Source organism: Kogia breviceps, chromosome X, assembly GCF_026419965.1.
Source record: "Kogia breviceps isolate mKogBre1 chromosome X, mKogBre1 haplotype 1, whole genome shotgun sequence".
Classification (NCBI taxonomy): Eukaryota; Metazoa; Chordata; class Mammalia; order Artiodactyla; family Physeteridae; genus Kogia; species Kogia breviceps.
The window spans coordinates 410860-432806 of NC_081330.1; the positions used below are offsets into that span (position 1 = coordinate 410860).

A 21947-nucleotide genomic window follows, 5' to 3' on the forward strand; every position below is an offset into this window, starting at 1 on the left:
CAGTGGAAGCAGGGAGTCTTAACCACCGGACCAACAGGGAAGTCCCGAGAAACTTTATTCTTTAAAATCATAGATCTTAAAAAACTTGACTCTTTGAAATCCTATCAGTGAGAATGAAAGGATCTGAGATGTTCAGAGAAGTAGTAGTCTCTTAGGATGCTTTGTATTTCTGTGGTTTCTGTTGTAACTTCTTTTTCATTTCTAATTTTATTGATTTGAGTCCTCTCCCTCTTTTTCTTGATGAGTCTGGCTAATGGTTTATCAATTTTGTTTATCTTTTCAAAGAACCAGCATTTAGTTTTATTGATCTTTGCTATTGTTTTCTTTGTTTCTATTTCATTTATTTTTGCTCTGATCTTTATGATTTCTTTCCTTCTGCTAACTTTGGGTTTTGTTTGTTCTTCTTTCTCTAGTTCCTTTAGGTGTAAGGTTAGATTGTTTATTTGAGATGCTTCTTGTTTCTTGAAGTAGGCTTGTATAGGTATAAACTTCCCTCTTAGAACTGCTTTTGCTGCATCCCATAGGTTTTGGATCGTTGTGTTTTCATTGTCATTTGTCTCTAGGTATTTTTTGATTTCCTCTTTGATTTCTTCAGTGATCTCTTGGTTATTTAGTAACGTACTGTTTAGCCTCCATGTGTTTGTGTTTTTTACGGTTTTTTCCCTGTAATTCATTCCTAATCTCATAGCGTTGTGGTCAGAAAAGATGCTTAATATGACTTCAATATTCTTAAATTTACTGAGGCTTGATTTGTGACCCAAGATGTGAACTATCCTGGAGAATGTTCCATGTGCACTTGAGAAGAAAGTGTAATCTGTGGTTATTGGATGGAATGTCCTACAAATATCAATTAAATCTATCTGGTCTATTGTGTCATTTAAAGCTTCTGTTTCCCTATTTATTTTCATTTTGGATGATCTGTCCATTGGTTTAAGTGAGGTGTTAAAGTCCTCCACTATTATGGTGTTACTGTCGATTTCATCTTTTAGAGCTGTTAGCAGTTGCTTATGTATTGAGGTGCTCCTATGTTGGGTGCATGTATATTTATAATTGTTATATATTCTTCTTGGATTGATCCCTTGATCATTATGTAGTGTCTTTCCTTGTCTCTTGTAGCATTCTTTATTTTAAAGTCTATTTTACCTGATATGCGTATAGCTACTCCAGCTTTCTTTTGATTTCCATTTGTTATGGAATATCTTTTGCCATCCCCTCACTTTCAGTCTGTATGTGTCCCTAGGTCTGAAGTGGGTCTCTTGTAGACAGCATACATATGGGTCTTGTTTTTGTATCCATTCAGCAAACCTGTGTCTTTTGGTTGGAGCATTTCATCCATTCACGTTTAAGGTAATTATTGATATGTATGTTTCTATGACCATTTTCTTAATTGTTTTGGGTTTGTTTTTGTAGGTCCTTTTCTTCTCTTGTGTTTCCCAGTTAGAGAAGTTCCTTTATCATTTGTTGTAGAGCTGGTTTGGTGGTGCTGAAGTCTCTTAGCTTTTGCTTGTCTGTAAAGATTTTTCTTTCTCCATTGAATCTGAATGAGATCCTTGCTGGGTAGAGTAATCTTGGTTGTAGGTTCTTCCCTTTCATCACTTTAAGTATATCATGCCACTCCCTTCTGGCTTGTAGAGTTTCTGCTGAGAAATCAGCTGTTAACCTTATGGGAGTTCCCTTGTATGTTATTTGTCATACTTCCCTTGTTGCTTTCATAATTTTTTTTTTGTCTTTAATTTTTGCCAATTTGATTACTGTGTGTCTCGGCCTATTTCTCCTTGGGTTTATCCTGTATGGGACTCACTGCACTTCCTGGACTTGGGTGGCTACTTCCTTTCCCATGTTAGGGAAGTTTTTGACTATAATCTCTTCAAATATTTTCTCTTGTCCTTTCTCTCTCTGTTCTCCTTCTGGGACCCCTATAATGCAAATGTTGTTGCGTTTAATGTTGTCCCAGAAGTCTCTTAGGCTGTTTTCATTTCTTTTCATTATTTTTTCTTTATTCTGTTCTGCAGCAGTGAATTCCACCATTCTGTCTTCCAGGTCACTTATCTGTTCTTCTGCCTCAGTTATTCTGCTTTTGATTCCTTCTAGTGTATTTTTCATTTCAGTTATTGTATTGTTCATCTCTGTTTGTTCCTTAATTCTTCTAGGTCTTTGTTAAACATTTCTTGCATCTACTTGATCTTTGCCTCCATTCTTTTTCCGAGGTCCTGGATCATTATTCTGAATTCTTTTTCTGGAAGGTTGCCTATCTCCATTTCATTTAGTTGTTTTTCTGCGGTTTTATATTGTTCCTTCATCTGGTATATAGTCCTCTGCCTTTTCATCTTGTCTCTCTTTCTGTGAATGTGTTTTTTGTTCCACAGGCTGCAGGATTGTAGTTCTTCTTGCTTCTGCTGTCTGCTCTCTGGTGGATGAGGCTAAGAGGCTTGATGGGAGGGACTGGTGGTGGGTAGAGCTGACTGTTGCTCTGGTGGGCAGAGCTCAGTAAAACTTTAATCCACTTGATTGCTTATGGGTGGGGCTGGGTTCCCTCCCTGTTGGTTGTTTGGCCTGAGGCAACCCAACATTGGAGCCTACCTGGGCTCTTTGCTGGATCTAATGGCAGACTCTGGGAGGGCTCACACCAAGGAGTACTTCCCAGAACTTCTGCTGCCAGTTTCCTTGTCCCCACGGTGAAACAGAGCCAACCCCCACCTCTGCAGGAGACCTTCCAACACTAGCAGGTAGGTCTGGTTCAGTCTCCCCCGGGGTCACTGCTCCTTCCCCTGGGTCCCGATGCACACACTACTTTGTGTGTGCCCTGCAAGAGTGGAGTCTCTTTTTCGAAACCCCAGTCCTGTCAAAGTCCCGCAATCAATTCCCATTAGGCTTCAAAGTCTGATTCTCTAGGAATTCCTCCTCCCGTTGCCAGACCCCCAAGTTGGGAAGCCTGACGTGGGGCTCAGAACCTTCACTCCAGTGGGTGGACTTCTGTGGTATAAGTGCTCTCCAGTTTGTGAGTCACCCACCCAGCAGTTATGGGATTTGATTTTACTGTGACTGCGCCCCTCCTACCATCTCATTGTGGCTTCTCCTTTGTCTTTGGATGTGGGGTATCTTTTTTGGTGAGTTCCAGTGTCTTCCTGTTGATGATTGTCCAGCAGCTAGTTGTGATTCTGGTGTTCTCACAAGAGGGAGTGAGAGCACATCCTTCTACACTGCCATCTTGGTCCGTCTTCTCCACAATGCCCATTTTTTAATTGGGTTCTTTGTTTTTTTGAGATTGGGTTGTATATAAATTTTGGATATTAGCCCATTATTGATCATATCATTTGCAAATATTTCCTCCTATTCAATAGGTTGTGTTTGCATTTTGTCAATGGTTTCCTTTTCTTCACAAACGTTTTAAGTTTAATTAGGTCACATTTGTTTATTTTTGCTTCTATATCTTTTGCCTTAGGAGACAGATCTAAAAAAATATTGCTATGATTTATGTCAAAGAGTTCTTCTACCTAGGTTCTTTTCTAGGAGTTTTATGGTTTCAGGTCTTACATTTAGGTGTTTAACCCATTTTGAGTTAATTTTTTGGTTTCTGGTGTGAGAAAATTTTGTAATCACATTCTTTTACATGTAGCTGTCCAGTTTTCCCAGCACCACTTTTTTTTTACATCTTTATTGGATTATAATTGCTTCACAATGGTGTGTTAGTTTCTGCTTTATAACGAAGTGAATCAGTTATACATATACATATATCCCCATATCTCTTCCCTCTTGCATCTCCCTCCCTCCCACCGTCCCTATTCCACCCCTCTAGGTGGTCCCAAAGCACCGAGCTGATCTCCCTGTGCTATGTGGCTGCTTCCCACTAGCTATCTATTTTACATTTGGTAGTGTATACATGTCCATGCCACTCTCTCACTTTGTCCCAGCTTACCCCTCCCCCTCCCTGTGTCCTCAAGTCCATTCTCTAGTAGGTCTGCATCTTTATTCCCACCTTGCCCCTAGGTTCTTCATGACCATTGTTTGTTTTTAGATTCCATATATATGTGTTACCATATGGTTATTTGTTTTCCCTCTTTCTGACTTACTTCACTCTGTATGACAGTCTCTAGCTCCATCCACCTCACTGCAAATAACTCAATTTTGTTTATTTTTATGGCTGAGTAATATTCCATTGTATATATGTGCCACATCTTCTTTATCCATTCATTGGTCAATGGACACTTAGGTTGCTTCCATGTCCTGGCTATGGTAAATAGAGTTGCAGTGAACACTGTGGTACATGACTCTTTTTGAATTATGGTTTTCTCAGGGTATATGCCCAGTAGTGGGATTGCTGGGTCATATGGTAGTTCTATTTGTAGTTTTTTAAGGAACCTCCATACTGTTCTCCATAGTGGCTGTATCAATTTACATTCCCACCAGCAGTGCAAGAGGGTTCCCTTTTCTCAACACCCTCTCCAGCATTTATTGTTTCTAGATTTTTGGATGATGGTCATTCTGACCGGTGTGAGATGATATCTCATTGTAGTTTTGATTTGCATTTCTGTAATGATTAATGATGTTGAGCATTCTGTCATGTGTTTGTTGGCAATCTGTATGTCGTTTTTGGAGAAATGTCTATTTAGGTCTTCTGCCCCTTTTTGGATTGGGTTGTTGTTTTTTTGATACTGAGCTGCATGAGCTGCTTGTAAATTTTGGAGATTAACCCTTTGTCAGTTGCTTCATCTGCACATATTTTCTCCCATTCTGAGGGTTGTCTTTTTGTCTTGTTTATGGTTTTATTTGCTGTGCAAAAGCTTTTATGTTTCATTAGGTCCCATTTGCTTATTTTTGTTTTTATTTCCATTTCTCTAGGAGGTGGGTCAAAAAGGATCTTGCTGTGATTTATGTCATAGAGTGTTCTGCCTATGTTTTCCTCTAAGAGTTTGATAGTGTCTGGCCTTATATGTAGGTCTTTAATCCATTGAGTTTATTTTTGTGTATGGTGTTAGGGAGTGTTCTAATTTCATTCTTTTACATGTAGCTGTCCAGTTTTCCCAGCACCACTTATTGAAGAGGCTCTCTTTTCTCCATTGTCTATTCTTGTCTCCTTTATCAAAGACAAGGTGACCATATGTGTGTGGGTTTATCTCTGGACTTTCTATACTGTTCCATTGATCTATGTTTCTGTTTTTGTGCCAGTACCATACTCTCTTGATGACTGTAGCTTTGTAATAAAGTCTGAAGTCAGGGAGCCTGATTCCTCCACCTCCGTATTTCTTTCTCAAGATTTCTTTGGCTATTCCAGGTCTTTTGTGTCTCCATACAAATTTTAAGATTTTTTGTTCTAGTTCTGTGAAAAATGCCATTGGTACTTATAGGGATTGCACTGAATCTGTAGATTGCTTTGGGTAGTAGAGTCATTTTCACAACATTGATTCTTCCAATCCAAGAACATGATATATCTCTCCATCTATTTGTATCATCTTTAATTTCTTTCATCAGTGTCATAATTTTCTGCATACAGGTCTTTTGTCTCCTTAGGTAGGTTTATGCCTAGGGGTTTATTCCTAGGTATTTTATTCTTTTTGTTGCAGTGGTAAATGGGAGTGTTTTCTTAATTTCACTTTCAGATTTTTCATCATTAGAGTATCAGAATGCAAGGGATTTCTGTGCATTAATTTTGTATCCTGCTACTTTACAAATTCATTGGTTAGCTCTAGTAGTTTTCTGGTAGCGTCTTTAGGATTCTCTATGTATAGTATCATGCCATCTGCAAAAAGTGACTGCTTTACGTCTTCTTTTCTGATTTGGATTCCTTTTATTTCTCTTTCTTCTCTGATTGCTGTGGCTAGAACTTCCAAAACTATGTTGAATAAGAGTGGTGAGAGTGGGCAACCTTGCCTTGTTCCTGATCTTAGTGGAAATGGTTTCAGTTTTTCACCATTGAGGATGATGTCGGCTGTGGGTTTGTCATATATGGCCTTTATCATGTTGAGATAAGTTCCCTCTATGTCTACCTTCTGGAGGGTTTTTATCATAAATGGGTGTTGAATTTTATTGAAAGCTTTCTCTGCATCTATTGAGATGACCATATGGTTTTCTCCTTCAGTTTGTTAATATGATGTATCACATTGCGTGATTTGCATATATTGAAGAATCCTTGCATTCTTAGGATAAACCCCACTTGATCATGGTGTATGATCCTTTTAGTGTGCTGTTGGATTCTGTTTGCTAGTATTTTGTTGAGGATTTTTGCATCTATGTTCATCAGTGATATTTGTCTGTAGTTTTCTTTCTTTGTGACCACTTATTGAAGACACTGTCTTTTCTTGATTGTATATTTTTGTCTCCTTTGTTGTAGATTCTTTGACCATAAGTGTGTGGGTTTATTTATTGGTTCTCTATTCTATTCCACTGATTTATGTCTGTTTTTGTTCCAGTACCACATTGTTTTGATTACTGTAGCTTTGTAGTATAGGCTGATATTAGAGACTGTGATACACCAGCTTTGTTCTTTTATTTCTCAAGATTGCTTTGGTATTTGGGGGTCTTTTGTGGTTCCATATAAATTTTAGGATTATTTGTTCTTAGTTCTGTGGAAAATGTCAGGGTATTTTGATAGGGATTGCATTAAATCTGTAGATTGCTTGGGTAGAGTGGACATTTTAACATTAGTAATTCTTCCAATCAAAGAACACAAGATGTTTTTCCATTTCTTTGTATCATTTTCAAATTCCCTCATCAATGTTTATAGTTTTTAGAGTATAGGTGTTTCACCTCCTTGGTTAATTTTTTCTGAGGTATTTTATTCTTTTTGACATACTTGTAAGTGGGATTGTTTCCTTAATTTCTCTTTCTAATAGTTCTTTATTAGAGTATAGAAAAGTAACAGATTTCTGTATATTAATCACGTATCCTGCAACTTTACTGTATTCATTTCTTAGTTCTAATATGTATTCAAACAGAAACACGTGCACAAATATTCATAGAAACAATATTCACATTAGCTAAAAGCTGAAAACAACACAAATGTCCATCAACTGATTATCAGATATACAAAATGTGGTATATCCATACAATGAAATATTATTCATCCATAAAAAGAATGAAGTTCTGATACATACTAGAATAAGGATGAGCCTTGAAGCATTATACTAAGTGAAAGAAGCCAAACACAAAGGGCCATGCATTTTATGATTCCATTTACATGAAATGTCCAGTATAAACAAGTCCATAGAGACAGAAAGATTAGTGATTCTAGGAGTAAATGGGGAGTAACTGCTTAATGGGAGCACAGTTTCCTTTTTGAGTGATGAAAATGTTCTGGTACTAGACAGGGGTGATGGGTGCACAACACTGTGAATGTACTAAAAATCTCAATGAATTGTACACTTTAAAATGGTTTAAATGGTGAGTTTCATGTTATGTGAATTTTACCTCAATTTAAAAAATACTATCGGATTTTAATTGAAATTACATTTAATTTGTATTACTATTTATACAAATTTCATTTTTATGATGTGACTTCTTCCCATCAGAGGACATGATCTTAGTATTTGGGTATCATCTTATGTTCTTTTTTAAAAATTGAGGTATAATTGTCATATAACATTGTGTAAGTTTAAGGTATACAACAAATTGATTCGATACATTTATATAGTGCAAAATGATTACAACCATAGCATCAGCTAACACCTCTATTCCATCACATAATTATCATTTATTTTTAGTCGTGATAATGGTTAAGATCTAGTCTATTAGCAACTCTGAAGTTCATGATAGAGTATTGTTGTCTATAATCACTATGCAGTGGAGTCGACTTCTTGGACTTATTTACTAGTTGAAAGTTTTTACTCTTAAATAACATCTCCCCAATTCCTCCAGCTCCCAGCATTCTACTCTCTATATTTATGAGTTTGGCTTTTTTAGATTGTACATATAAGTGATTCATACAGTATTTGTCTTTCTCTGTCCGACTTCACTTACTATAATGCTCTCAAGATCCATTCATGTTGGAACAAATGGCAGGATTTCCTTCTTTCTCATGGCTAATATTCCATTTTGTGTGTGTGTGTGTGTGTGTGTGTGTGTGTGTGTGTGTGTGTGTGTGTAAAACCACATCTTCTTTATCTATTCATCCACTGATAGACACTTAGGTTATGAACCTAAACGTCTGTTTTATGTTCTTTGATGAGATTTTGTAGTGTTTTGTTTTTATATTGATTCTGTACCTTTTGTATTAAATTATTTCTAAATATTTTATACTTTTGTCACTATTGCATGTGGAATATGCTACTAATATCCATTTCATTCTGGTTATTGCTAACATAGAAAAGCTATTTCTTTAATGTTTGATTTGTATTTAGCCATCTTACCAAAATAGCTCATTAATACTAGTAATTGTTTTTCTATACTTTCTTGGTTTATCTAAGTATACAATTATATTGTTACTTCTCTTCCAATAATTATACTGATTGCTTTATGTTGTTGTCTTCCTCCACTTGCTAAAATCTCAAAAACTGTCAACTATAATAGTAATTGTAGGCATTTCTGTCTTGTTCCTAAACTTAATGTAAAAAATGTAGAGTCACCATTTAGAATGATGTTTTTCTTGTCTTACTGATCAGTACATTCAGCACAATGTTGAAGTGCAGTAGTGATCATGATTATCTTCATCCTTTACTAATTTTAAAGGAAATAGTGCTAACATTTCACCATTTAAAATGATGCTTGCTGAAAATGTTTGATGGATACTTTTGACCAAGTTAAAGAAATTAATAAATTCATTTAATCATTTAACAAATATTTACTGAATACTTACTAAGTGTCAGGTACTATTCTAGGCACTTGGGACACATCAGTGAATAAAATGGGCAGAAGCTCTCTGCCCTAGCAGAGCTTACATTTTGGTTAAGGAAGACAGCAAATAAGCAAGATAAAAAGCAAAATATAAACTATTTTAGATGATGATAAGTACTAAGAAAAAGCAAAGCAAGGGAGGGAAGTAGTGAGTGTTAGGGCCAGGGGAGAGGTTGCAATGTCCGATAAGGTGGCCAGAGAAAGGCCTCACTTAGGAGGATATATCAGATTAAAATATCTGAAAGAAGAGGGGGAGAGGGCCATGTGCATAAATGAGGGAAAACACTTTATTTAGGGGCAGGCCAAGTGAAAAGGACCTGGGGTGGGAGCTTATCAGGCCTATTTGAAGAAGAGCAAGGAGGTCAGTGTGAAGTGAAGTAAGGAAGAGAGTAGGAAGAGATGAGAGCAGAAGGTAAGCTTGGGTCAGATCACACTGGCCCTTGTAGACCACTGTGAAGACTTGGGCTCTGAGTCTGAATGAGATGGGGACATTGCAAGGTAATGAGTAGGAAAGAGACATGATATGACTTAAGTTTTAACATGACTGCTCTGGCAGCAGGTGGAGAATATCCTGGGAGTGTGAGGGATAAGCATGGGAGAGGGGGGATAATCAAAAAGTGTTGCGGTAATATAGGCTTTGGACCAGGCAGGGAGCAGTGGAGGTGGTGAGTAGTGGACAGAGTCTGGATACATTTTGAAAGGTAGTCTGGCTGGAGTTGCTAATGGATCAAATGTGGGCATGGAGAGAAGGAGGGATCAAGGAAGATGGCTAAGTGTTTGGCTCAACCATTTCTAGTTGCTAGTGTGGGGTTTTATGAATAGGAATTGATTTTCACTGAACACTTTTTGGACATCTATTCATGATCATACGGTTTTCCTTATTTAATTTGTTAATGTGGTAAATTACATTATTACATTACTTTAATTTATTATGCTAAATTAACTTTGTATTACTAAGAGGAGGACATCTTGGCTACTTTTCCCCCATCCTCTCCATCCTCTTTATTCTTTTATGTATTTTGTTATTTGAAGCCATGTTTTTTCCTACTACTTATCTTTGAAAATGTATTACCACCATATCTTCTGCCAAATAGGCTTTTAGGAGCAAGTATGGGGACCCAACAGCCATTTGAAACATTGTTTCTATAGATAAATGAGCTTTGAATTCCAAACAGCTGGTTTCCCTGTGAACTTTAGAAGCTAAAGTATTCTCAGAGTGGGAAAAAAACATACTTCCAATGAAAGGTTTCTCGGCACCTTCAGTTTCCAGAACAATTTTCCAAAATTTCTCTCAGTAGAGTGCAACTAAGACATCAGGTCTATGTCTTGTTATGGTTGAATGTTATGTGCAGTGATGTTTCTTTTTAAGGTATCCTCACCTGAGTCCCAAGAACAAGGAGTCTTTTGACGTGGGCTGTAACCTCTTTGCCAAGTTTTCTGCATACATTAAGAATGCACAAAAGGAGGCAAATAAGAGTAAGATACCTTTAAGTCTTTTCGTTTTTCTCACTCACATACTCACTCTCATATTGACTAAATTAAAATAGGACTTTCCTGAATATACAGTATATATTGGGGAATACTCTTCATCTCACTCTCTGTTCTCTCTTCTGAAATTCCTTGCATGAAGTTTTATTGGATTTAGAATCTAATATTCAATATAGCAATCACCAACTTAGCTCTGTTAGAACATTGACATGCCAGGGGTGAACTAACTGATGGACTGTATTTCTTAACCCCCCCCCAACTTTCCCAGTCTTGTGTACCTTTAAGATTTCTTAAACCATAGCACCTACCATTTCCCACAAACACTCTCAAATAGGTTTACTATTCTCTGACTCATGAGAGCTATTAGTCTCTGATTCCACTTTCTGACTCTCCTTGAGTGATAATATATATTACCTTTCTTTTTCTTGGACTCTCCTCCCAATTTACCTCCTCAAGAAGAGTCCAAAAATATGTCTACTCACCATTTGATTAAACATCTGATTCTGTCTTATCAGTGGGTAGTTGAGCATTCTAGTTAAGTATATAGAGATGTCTAAATGTGTGAAAAGCATATTGGGAATGTATTTAGTCATGAAGACTGCACATTTATAAGTAACCCTTTGACTTTATTGCCTCAGATTTTGAAAAATCTCTGCTCAAAGAATTTAAGCGTCTGGATGACTACTTGAACACCCCACTTCTAGATGAAATTGATCCAGACAGTGCTGAGGAACTCACAGTTTCCAGAAGATTGTTCTTGGATGGGGATCAGCTGACACTGGCTGACTGCAGTTTGTTACCCAAACTGAACATTATTAAAGTAAGTCTTCATAGGGCAGGCTGAATGATTGAGAGGAGTTTGGGAGTTGCCAACAGGAAGCACAGTGACCATTCAGTGTGAGTTTTTATATGAGGGCTTTGTCATCATCATTATGCATAGGGTATGTCTCCTTTTTCTCCTCAGAGGAAAAATCTATAATGATCTTCTCTGGAAAGCATAAAAACTTCTTGTTTCTTTCTTCCTAAATCAGAAGGTGTTTTCCACTGTCTTGTCTATAAAAAAAGGGTAATAGGGGCTTCCCTGGTGGCGCAGTGGTTGAGAATCCGCCTGCCGATGCAGGAGACACGGGTTCGTGCCCTGGTCCGGGAAGATCCCACATGCCGCGGAGCAACTAAGCCCGTGAGCCATGGCCACTAGGCCTGCGCGTCCGGAGCCTGTGCTCCGCAACGGGAGAGGCCACAACAGTGAGAGGCCCGCATACCGCAAAAAAAAAAAAAAAAGTGTAATAGTACCCATTTCACAGAACTGTTGAGAAAATTAAATTAAGGCATATGAAATACTTAGAAAAGTGTCTGGATCATAACAAGTGATAATAAAGTGAGCTATTAATATCATTATCTAATCGTTAATTTAACAAATTTTTATTGAACAGACCTTATTCTATCTCAGGTCCTATGTCAGACACAAAGAATACATAAAGAAGTAAGACAGGGCTTCCCTGGTGGCGCAGTGGTTGAGAATCCGCCTGCCGATGCAGGGGATACGGGTTCGTGCCCCGGTCCGGGAAGATCCCACATGCCGCGGAGCAGCTGGGCCCGTGAGCCATGGCCGCTGAGCCTGCGCATCCGGAGCCTGTGCCCCGCAACGGGAGAGGCCACAACAGTGAGAGGCCCGCATACCACAAAAAAAAAAAAAATAAAAAAAAAAATAAATAAAAAAAAAAGAAGTAAGACACTGTCGGACCCTAAACAGTGAAAAGATCTGTGCTCTTTTTCTGTGCTTCCTTCTTCTAAACATTCATAATTAAATACACCATAAATATAAAAATGATTACAAGCATGGAGTTTTGTCTACATTTGTAGACAAAACATTAAAGTAGTAAACCCAAGATTCTTCAAGTTTATTTTGTAGTACTTTTTGTGTAGGTAACATGTCCTCAATGATCCTGATTTTTGACATATGTTTTTACACACTAGGCATTTTACTGATGCTCCTCACTACCAATTGCTTTTTCCTCCTTTTTTCCAAAACCCTAGGTTGCTGCAAAGAAATACCGTGATTTCGACATTCCAGGAGAATTCTCAGGAGTCTGGCGCTATCTCCACAATGCCTATGCCCGTGAAGAATTTACCCACACATGTCCTGAAGACAAAGAAATTGAAAATACCTATGCAAGTGTGGCTAAGCAAAAGAGTTAGGACAGTTCTTTCAGTAGAAAAACCTCTCTTTTCACTTGTTATCATATTAGAAAATCTTTTGGAAATAAGAATATGGAAAATATGGTTTCCTCTATCCAACTTCCTTATGAAAAAGAATGCTATATTTTCTGTATCTAGTTAATCCAAACTATCTGCTCACTGTGTATTTTAAAGGTCTTCATATTTTCATTTCACCTTTTAATTCCCATGGCACAACCAATGCAATCTTAAATGATATGGAAAGTATCAATATCTTTTGCTAGAATGCATCATGTGTGCAAGCTCAACAGATGGCTGAAGTTACAAATGACATACAGTCACAGTCTCAAACTGTTCCTTACAAATATTTACATCTAAATCATTAAAACAATTTTACTAAGAAATTTGACTGACCAAAACGTCTTGTTGCTGTCCATTAAAGGGTAAAGTAAACTGTTCTTAAAGGATAATCACAAATCTTTCTACAGAATTTAAAATGTTCCATTACTATATGTACTCAAATATACATGTTAAAATACAATCAAATCACTCAAATCTGAAAACAAAAACTGAGCTTTACTTTTGTTCCTTCAAAAGAGAAACAAAGTTTAGCCTCAAAAAAGAGAGATAGGTGTTATTAGAGGTATTGGTGGGATTTACATAAAATTTATTATTTATTTTTTGGCCATGCTGCAGGGTATGTGGGTCTTAGTTCCCCAACCAGGGATGGAACCCATGCCCCCTGCAGTGGAAGCTCAGAGTCTTAACCACTGGACCACCAGGAAAGTCCCTAGATAAAATTTAAATAAAGCAGTGTTTTCATAGGTTCAAAGAAAAGTAAGGCAATGAGTAAAGAGTTAACAGGCCTGGAACAGGCACATGAAAAAATGCTCATCATCGCTAATTATTAGAGAAATGCAAATCAAAACTACAATGAGGTACCAGCTCACACTGGTCAGAATGGCCATCATTAAAAACTCTACAAATAATAAGTGCTGGAGAGGGTGTGGAGGAAAGGGAACTCTCCTACACTGTTGGTGGGTGTATAAGTTGGTACAGCTCCTATGGAAAACAGTATGGAGGTTCCTCAAAAATACTAAAAACAGAGCTGCCATATGATCCAGTAATCCCACTCCTGGGCATATACCCAGACAGAATTTTAATTTGAAAAGATACATGCATCCCTATTTTCATAGCAACACTATTCACAATAGCCAAGACATGGAAACAACCTAAATGTCCATCAACAGATGAATGGATAAAGAAGATGTGGTGTGCATGTGTATATAGATATAGATAGATATAGATAGTGGAATATTACTCAGCCATAAAAAAGAATGAATTAATGTTACTTGCAGCAATGTGGATGGACCTAGAGATTGTCATACTAAGCAAAGTCAGAAAGAGAAAGACAAATATCATATGATATCACTTATATGTGGAATCTAAAATATGACATAAATCAACATATCTACAAAACAGACTCACAGACACAGAGAACAGACTTGTGGTTGCCAAAGTGGGGGTTGGGAAGGAATGATTGGGAGTGTGAGATTAGCAGAGGCAAACTATTATATATTGGATGGATGGATAAACAACAAGGTCCTACTGTATGTAACTCAGGGAAGTATATCCAATATCCTTTGATAAACCATAATGGGAAAGAATATGTATATATATGTATGTATAACTGAGTCACTATGCTGTACAGAAGAAATTAACACAGCATTGTAAATCAACTATACTTCAATACAATTAAAAAACAGAAAGAGTTAACAGGCCTGGGTATAGAAAGGGCTCAATGCACTGTCCTTGGAGCCAGAGTTAAGATATATCATAATGTTGTGTCCCCTCTTTGATGGAAGACCCTGATCTGAGACAATTGTACCTGGACTAGATGGCAAGGTTGTGACTTCTCTGAACATCTCAGATCCTTTCATTCTCACTGATAGGATTTCAAAGAGTCAAGTTTTTTAAGATCTATGATTTTAAAGAACAGTTTCTCGGGACTTCCCTGTTGGTCCGGTGGTTAAGACTCCCTGCTTCCACTGCAGGGGGCACAGGTTCACCCCTGCTTGGGGAACTAAGATCCCACATGTCCCCCAGTGTGGCCAAAGAAAGAAACAAAGAAAGAACAAAGTTTCTCAGGACCATGCCCTTAAACTCATTAATAGAAGCAGTCTTTTACAGATTATACCATACTTAAAAGTGTATTCATGTCATTGCAAAGCTGCAAGTAAGTCTTATCCAACTTCATAGGTACTGATACAGCTCAGAATTACCCTCCTAGACGAAAGGATTATTATCTTCTTAGATGACAGTAATACAATTCAAATCAGTAACTACTTATTGAGCACTTACTATGTCTGCTGGATCATATGGCACAAGTGGCAAAGCAGCTTGCATGACACCCTGGACCTGATGCAGAGCCTTCTCTGGTTCTGGGCCCTACTCAAATTAGTAGCTTTCTGAGTCACTTGGAGTGGGCCAGAATAACCAACACTGGACCCCTAGATATTTCACTGAGATAGAAGACCCCTGAATTGTAGTTGGATTTATTCCCACCTCATACAAGTAGACACCTTATCAGTAAGTCTAGGGAAGTTGCTACTTCTTGCTCACTAGGTCCAATCAGCATGTCATCAGTGTAATGGACTAGTGTGATAGCTTGTGGAAGGAAATGGTGATCAAGATCCCTGCTAAATAAATGATGACATAGAGATGGAGAGTTAATAGATACCTAAAGTAGGAGGGCAAAGGTGTACTGCAGCCCTCACAAGCTGAAAACAAACTGCATCTGGTGGGTCTTATGGACAGGGATGGAGAAAAACGCATTTGCCAGCTAAGTAGCTCCATACCGGGTAGCAGTGGAGATCTCAATTTGCTCAAGCAATGAAACCACATTGGTACAGCACCTGAAATTGAAATCACCACCTGGTCAAGCTTATGAAAATCCACTGTCATTCTCCAAGACCCATCTGTCTTCTGCACAGGCCAAATAGGCTAGTTTAATGGGGATATGCAGGAAATCACCACTACTGCATGTTTCTAGTCCTTGATGGTGCCACTAATCTCTGAAATCCACTCAGGTATATGCAATGCTTTTGGTTTACTATTTTTCTAGATAGAGGCAGTTCTAATGGTTTCCATTTGGCCTTTCCTACCAAAATAACCCTCACTCCTCAGGTCAGGAAACTGATATTTTGTGGGGTCTGCCAGTTGCTGAATATGTCTCTCCTAATTTTGCCTTCCAGAACTGTGGACATAACCACACAATGGGTCTGGGTACCCACTGGACCCAATGGAGATGGGCCTAAGCTAAAATTTCATTGATCACCAGACCTCCATAATCTCCTACTATAACTGATGGACCATAGTGACACTTTGGGTCTCTTGGAATCAGTGTGAGTTCATGGCCAGTGTCCAATAGTCCCCAAAAGGTTTTTCCCCCAATTCAAAATCACATTGATTAAAAAGGTGTAGGTCCCTTTTGGGAAGGCCAGGAAAAAGATTAACTATACATTTTGGGGAGTGTACCAAGGCATGGAGGACTCACACTTCCCTATTTCAAAACTTGGTCCAAAGCTACAGTTATCAAAACTATGTGGTACTACTAGCATAAGGATAGACACATAGATCAGTGGAGTAGAACTACAAGCCCAGAAATAAACCCATAGATCTATCCCATGGGTTGTAAACCCAAATGAGTTGAAAACAGGTGTTCAAACAGAACCCTGCACAGGAATGTTCACCGCAGCACTATGCCCAACAGGCACAAGGTGGAAGTCACCCAAATGTACATCAGCTGCTGAGCGGATACACAACATGTGTGGTCTAGCCATGCACTGGAATATTATTCAGCCAGGAATATTATTCATTTGGAAGTAGGTATATAGTCATGACGGTGCCCCAGCACCGCCAGTGTATACTTGGTGCCCCCGGATGGTCCGCCATTAGCTGCCTTCTCTGTACACAGTTCCCGTCCGGTGGACAGTGAGAGTTCCACCAAAGAGAGGGAGGGTCCAGCGAGCAAGGCGAGCAGGATCCTGCCAGCGCCATTTCTTGGCAGGCCCAGGACCCGGGCCGTGGGGGTGGGGGTGGGGGTGAGGGTGAGGTGGGGTGGGGGAGGGGTTATGGGAAAGCAGTGACCTCACGGGGTCTACGTGTTACGCGGTGTGCTCCCCGACTAATGAGGGCCCGGCCTGCGGTCGCTAGGATACGGAGTAGGGGCCTGAGAACACCGGCTGTCTTGAGATGTTGGTTCCAGCAGGCACAACCGACCGCACCTCATCCCGGCGCACCGCAGAGCGAGGCCGTCGCAGAGAGCGCGCCCAACGGCCAGCATGCCGGGGAAGAGGGGCCGTCGAGGGTCACCCGGTCGCCGCTCGCGCACCGCCCGAGCCGAGCTGTCCTTCTCGGTGAGCCACATGGAGCGCCTCCTGCGGGAGGGCCACTACGTGCAGCGCCTGAGCTCGTCCGCACCCGTCTACCCAGTGGCCGTCATCCAGTACCGGACGGCCAGGGTCCTGGAGCTGGCGGGCCATGAGGCCCAGAACAGCGGCAGGAGGCGCCTCACTCCGGAGCTGGTGGACGTGGCGGCCCGCAGCAACGCGCTGCTCAGCGACTTCTTCACGACTAGCACCATCTCCCAGGTGGCCCCGGCCCAGCACCAGCTGCCCAACGACGCCTGGGTCCCCGGCCCCCGGCGGGCGGGGGGCCGGGGGCGCGGCCTTCAGGCACCAGGCCCGCTCACCGACCGACCGCCACACAGCCCAGGCGGCCCCGGCCTGCCCGCCGCCTTGGGCACAGTCATTGCGAGTCAATAAAGTGTTTCAAGAGACCCCCTGCGCGTGCTTCACTCACTTGGCGTGGGAGGTGGTGGTGGTGGGACACCCCTCGTCAGAGGGATGGGGGCGGGGGTCTGGCCCGAGTTGGGGGTGGGGGAGTGGAGCCGGGGGTGACAGACAGAGAGGAGCGCTCTCTCACGGTGACGGTGCATGGGGTGGCCCTGGGTGGGAGAGGCTGGCTGCGGCGGGGGTGGGGGTGGACTGGGGCCTGGGGCGAGGCCGGACAACCTGCCAGCTCTGAGCAGATCAGAGCCAGGCCAAAGTCCCCAGAGGGAAGGGGTTCCTTGCGGCGGCGCTCGACACCGTGAGGGCGGCGTCGTGATAGGGTGAAGGTGCCAAGGCGACCGACCGCCCTGGGTGCGGGATGCAGGGGTGGGTGGACCCGGCACTTGACATGGACTCCCATGGGGCAGGGCCTTTGACGGGAAGATTGACGCGTGATGGGGATGGGGTGGGCGGGACACAATCCACACACAGGCGGAGTCGGAATTAGGGTCACGCGGGGTCAAGAGTTCTTGGTTGTGTTCCCCTAAAGATGCCCAGAGATGCCCTGCTTGGCAACCTGCGTAAACAAGCTGTCACCTACCGGTTGGAGCCCTGGTCTGGGAAGATCCCACATGCCGCGGAGCAAGGAACGCCATGCGCCACAACCACTGAGCCTGCGCTCTAGAGCCCGAGAGCCAGAACTACTGAAGCCCGCGCGCCTAGAAGCCGTGCTCCACAACAAGAGAAGCCACTGCAATGAGAAGCCGCGCACCGCAAGGAAGAGTAGCCCCCGCTCACCGCCAACTAGAGAAAGGCCCTGCACAGCAACAAAGACCCAACACTGCCCAAAGTAAATAAATAAAATAAATAACTTTTTAAATAAAAAAAGCTGTTACCTAGCACAGGGGTCGCCCAGCCAGGCCTCGCCCCAGCAACGTTGGTCTGCTCACCGAACCCCGGACGGCGGGCCCCCGATTTGCCTACGCCACCGGCAGCCAGTCCCCGCCGGGCCTCCGCGCTTGCTAGTTTGCACATCACCAGGGCGATGAGAGCTCCAGGCGGCCGAGCCGGCGCGGTCGCGCGGTGGGCCGGAGCCAGACGCAGGGCACGTCTCAGCCCGCCGCCGTCGCCCAGCACGTGCGCCCACTTGCGTCAGCGCGCCCGGAAGTGCCTAAGCGGCGAACATGGCGGCTTCAGCGGCCGGTCTGGGCGGCGGTGCGGGCCCCGGGCCTGAAGCCGGGGACTTCCTGGCGCGCTACCGCCAGGTGTGCAACAAGCTGAAGAAGCGGTTCCTGCGGAAGCCGAACGTGGCGGAGGCCGGCGAGCAGTTCGGCCAGCTGGGGCGCGAGCTGCGCGCCCAGGAGTGCCTGCCGTACGCGGCCTGGTGCCAGCTGGCCGTGGCCCGCTGCCAGCAGGCGCTCTTCCACGGGCCCGGGGAGGCGCTGGCGCTGACCGAGGCCGCGCGCCTCTTCCTGCGGCAGGAGCGCGACGCGCGCCAGCGCTTGGCCTGCCCCGCCGCCTACGGGGAGCCGCTGCAGGCCGCCGCCGCCGCCCTGGGCGCCGCCGTGCGCCTGCACCTGGAGCTAGGCCAGCCGGCTGCCGCCGCCGCGCTCTGCCTCGAGCTGGCGGCCGCCCTGCGCGACCTGGGCCAGCCGGCCGCCGCCGCCGGCCACTTCCAACGCGCCGCGCAGCTGCAGCTGCCCCAGCTGCCCCTGGCCGCCCTGCAGGCTCTCGGCGACGCCGCGTCCTGCCAGCTGCTGGCGCGCGACTACAGCGGCGCCCTGGCGCTCTTCACGCGCATGCAGCGCCTGGCGCGGGAGCACGGCGGCCACCCGGGGCCGCCGCCGGGGCCGCCGCCGCAGCCCAAGCCGCCGGGGCCGCAGCCCGGGGCCGGCGCAGCCTCCGCCGCACCGCTCGCGCTGCTCCCGCCCGGCGCGGGGTCCGCGGCCGCGCCCCCCGCCGCCGCGCTGGGCGCCTTCGCCGACGTGCTGGTCCGCTGCGAGGTGTCCCGCGTGCTGCTGCTGCTGCTCCTGCAGCCGCCGCCCGCCAAGCTCCTGCCGGAGCACGCGCACACCCTGGAGAAGTACTCCTGGGAGGCCTTCGGCGGCCACGGGCAGGACGGCGGCGGCGGCCCGCTCCCCGAGGAGCTCTTCCTGCTGCTGCAGTCCCTGGTCATGGCCACCCACGAGAAGGACACGGAGGCCGTCAAGTCGCTGCAGGTGGAGATGTGGCCCCTGTTGAGCGCCGAGCAGAACCACCTCCTGCACCTCGTTCTGCAGGAAACCATCTCGCCGTCGGGCCAGGGGATCTGATGAGTCACTCCCAGCGACTTTGTGCCTGTCCCTGAACCTCACGCACCCGTCTGCGCGTTTACGGGGACACAAGAGGCGTTGACCCGGCGCTTCTGCCTTTGCAGTATATCTTTTACCCCTGTTGCCGCCAGAGGAATGTGGCTGACTGCAAGTTACGTTGTTTCCACAATAGTGGCAGAAAAAAAAAAACCATATGGTAGAATCGGAGTACAGTCTCCGATTTTCTTCCCCAGAAACTGCAACAGAACCATGAGAGTCCCTTCCGCCCCCTTTCCTCCTGTTTTCACCCAACTGTCCCCACCCCCCCTTCCCCCGCAAGGCTCCCCTCCCCTCGCGTCCTTCTTTCCGACTGAGGATTAATTTGCACAGCTCTGGCTCGCTACTTAAGCTGCATGATTTTTTCACGGTGACTCTCATTGCTTAGCGTATTTCGATGTCCGCCTGCGTGATTGCCCAGTTCCCCCTGTGTTTCATGCGCCCCGTACGTGTTCGTGGGAATCATTGCACTCAGTACTACAGCCCTCAGTCCATGATAAAGACATTCTGACCCTACTAGCTTGTGGTTCGTATTTACCTCATCTGTAAAATGGGAATAGCTTATCTGCGTGGCAGGAGGCGGCACACAGAAGCAGATAGCTAGCTCCCTTTTAGCTCCAAGATGGATTCGTTCATTCGAGATGGACAGTGTGCCTATGAATCTACAGAGGTTATTTGCGATGTGGTCCTTTCTCTCAGCTGCAGCGCGAATGTGTTCGGTGCAGAGTGGGGTGGGAGTGGGAGTGGGGGTGAGGGTGAGGGCGGGGTGGGCTCCAGAGCAGAGGTGTCAGATGTGCATTGGAGTTTTCAGGTCTGGCTCCATTTCGAGAGGTACAGGTAATCCACGTGGCAGCTTTTATCTGTAGTGCGGATCCTTCTACAAATCTTAGTTATAGGTAAAATCAGCATGCTGCTTTGGTATTGTGTGATCGTGTGTATGCCAGACTGTGCCCCTGTTCCCCCAAAGCAGGATGGCGTTCCATTTTTAAACACTAACTTTCCAAGGCTTTTTGGTCCAAACGTTGCATGCAAATCGACTTAGCTCTTTTCTCAAATTCAATTTTATTTTCTTTAGTGTTGAGAGTGATGGTAGGGACTCTTCAGAATATAACCTCATTCTCATTCATTCGGCTTGGGAAAACGCATCCTTTAGGCTGAAGTTGTAGACAGACAGCACTAATCTTTTGAGGTGAGATTTAAGGACACAGTTTGGGAACAGATCTTGATTTTGCGTATTTGGGGGGGGGAGGGGGAATATGTGGAGTGTTGTCACTATGAGTTAAGTGTCCCAAAATGGACGGGGCTTTTAGGGTATTCTTTTCTACTTGTATTTCAGCAGTGTGGAAGCAGTGGCTAAGGAAATGTAGGGGAGGCCCATTTGAGACAGATTCAGCCACCCTTCCTGTGCTCTCACTTGGCTGCCAGGAAGGGTCTTTCCGCGCCCTGAAAGCCTGGTCCAGCTTGTTGCCAAAGTGGTAAGGGTGCATATGCTCCCTTGTGCCTTTGCTTTTTCTGCTGCAGCCCTGGCCGCCTTCCTTATTGTCCTTAGGACAAGAATGCTTAGGAATTATGGACCGTGGCTGGTGACAGCATTTGGGTTTGGGCGCAAGGAAAAGCCTCCTTAGACCTCTGGTCTAAACTCCTTGCTCTGAGGAGGTTGGGGGATGGATTACCAGAGAGCCTGGTATTGGGTATACAGGCAGTATTAGAGTTCTCCAGAGAAACAAAAACAACAGAACCAGTCTCTCTCTCTCTCTCTCTCTCTCTCTCTCTATATATATATATATATATGTGTGTGTGTGTGTGTGTGTGTAATTATTCTATGATGTTAGTCTTTAACAATATCTATCTGTTTTAAAAAGGTATATTTAAAAAATGAAATATATAGAATCTCATTACAGATCAGCATTAATAGATGAACATTTGGATTGATTTTAATGGTAGGGAACACTAACTTTGAACCATAGTTGAGTAAAATGTTGTTCCCCCAAAATAACTAATCTTCACATGAATATACCTGTATTACAAAAACATTATTATTATATTTTAAATTTCATCAATTTGTGGAAATTTTTAAATTCTCTTTTTGTATAGATACTACATGACATTCTCAATTTTGCCTCTTGGCCCATCAAGTTTTAAATATTTACTTCTTACCTCTTTGCAGAAGATTGCCAACCCTGACAGAATTGGTAACCCCTAGAGAATGAATACTAAAAATACCTCCAGGAGGGCTTCCCTGGTGGCGCAGTGGTTGAGAGTCCGCCTGCTGATG

The 21947-nt window shown here is 43.6% G+C and overlaps 4 protein-coding genes across 7 annotated transcripts in view; 3 read left to right on the forward strand and 1 right to left on the reverse strand.

The window, feature by feature from the left end:
• The window catches only part of CLIC2 (chloride intracellular channel 2), a 28665-nt gene extending 15754 nt beyond the window's left edge, over positions 1–12911 (forward strand). The window contains exons 4-6 of the mRNA XM_059051288.2: positions 10196–10302; positions 10953–11134; positions 12352–12911. Of these exons, the coding sequence (XP_058907271.1) occupies positions 10196–10302; positions 10953–11134; positions 12352–12513 (451 nt within the window). The 3' untranslated portion in view covers positions 12514–12911. The remainder of the gene's footprint in view (positions 1–10195; positions 10303–10952; positions 11135–12351) is intronic.
• The window catches only part of LOC131748925 (protein eva-1 homolog C-like), a 218116-nt gene extending 199313 nt beyond the window's left edge, over positions 1–18803 (reverse strand). For all 4 annotated transcript variants that reach the window (XM_067023673.1, XM_067023671.1, XM_067023672.1 and 1 more), the window contains exon 1: positions 18221–18803. In XM_067023673.1, the coding sequence (XP_066879774.1) occupies positions 18221–18359 (139 nt within the window). In that variant the 5' untranslated portion in view covers positions 18360–18803. The remainder of the gene's footprint in view (positions 1–18220) is intronic.
• Positions 16836–17318, forward strand: LOC131748827 (histone H2A-Bbd type 2/3-like). Its single transcript, XM_059051178.1, has one exon. The coding sequence runs from the start codon at positions 16836–16838 to the stop codon at positions 17316–17318; it is 483 nt and encodes a 160-aa protein (XP_058907161.1).
• LOC131748912 (40-kDa huntingtin-associated protein-like) lies at positions 18485–20188 on the forward strand. Its single transcript, XM_059051276.2, has one exon. The coding sequence runs from the start codon at positions 18509–18511 to the stop codon at positions 19634–19636; it is 1128 nt and encodes a 375-aa protein (XP_058907259.1). The 5' UTR covers positions 18485–18508; the 3' UTR covers positions 19637–20188.
• The last annotated feature ends 1759 nt before the right edge of the window (positions 20189–21947 follow it).

What these genes read in the sequence shown, in the direction of transcription:
- LOC131748912 (XM_059051276.2), top strand. Translation starts at nt 18,509, where the DNA reads ATGGCGGCTTCAGCGGCCGGTCTGGGCGGCGGTGCGGGCCCCGGGCCT.
- LOC131748827 (XM_059051178.1), top strand. Translation starts at nt 16,836, where the DNA reads ATGCCGGGGAAGAGGGGCCGTCGAGGGTCACCCGGTCGCCGCTCGCGC.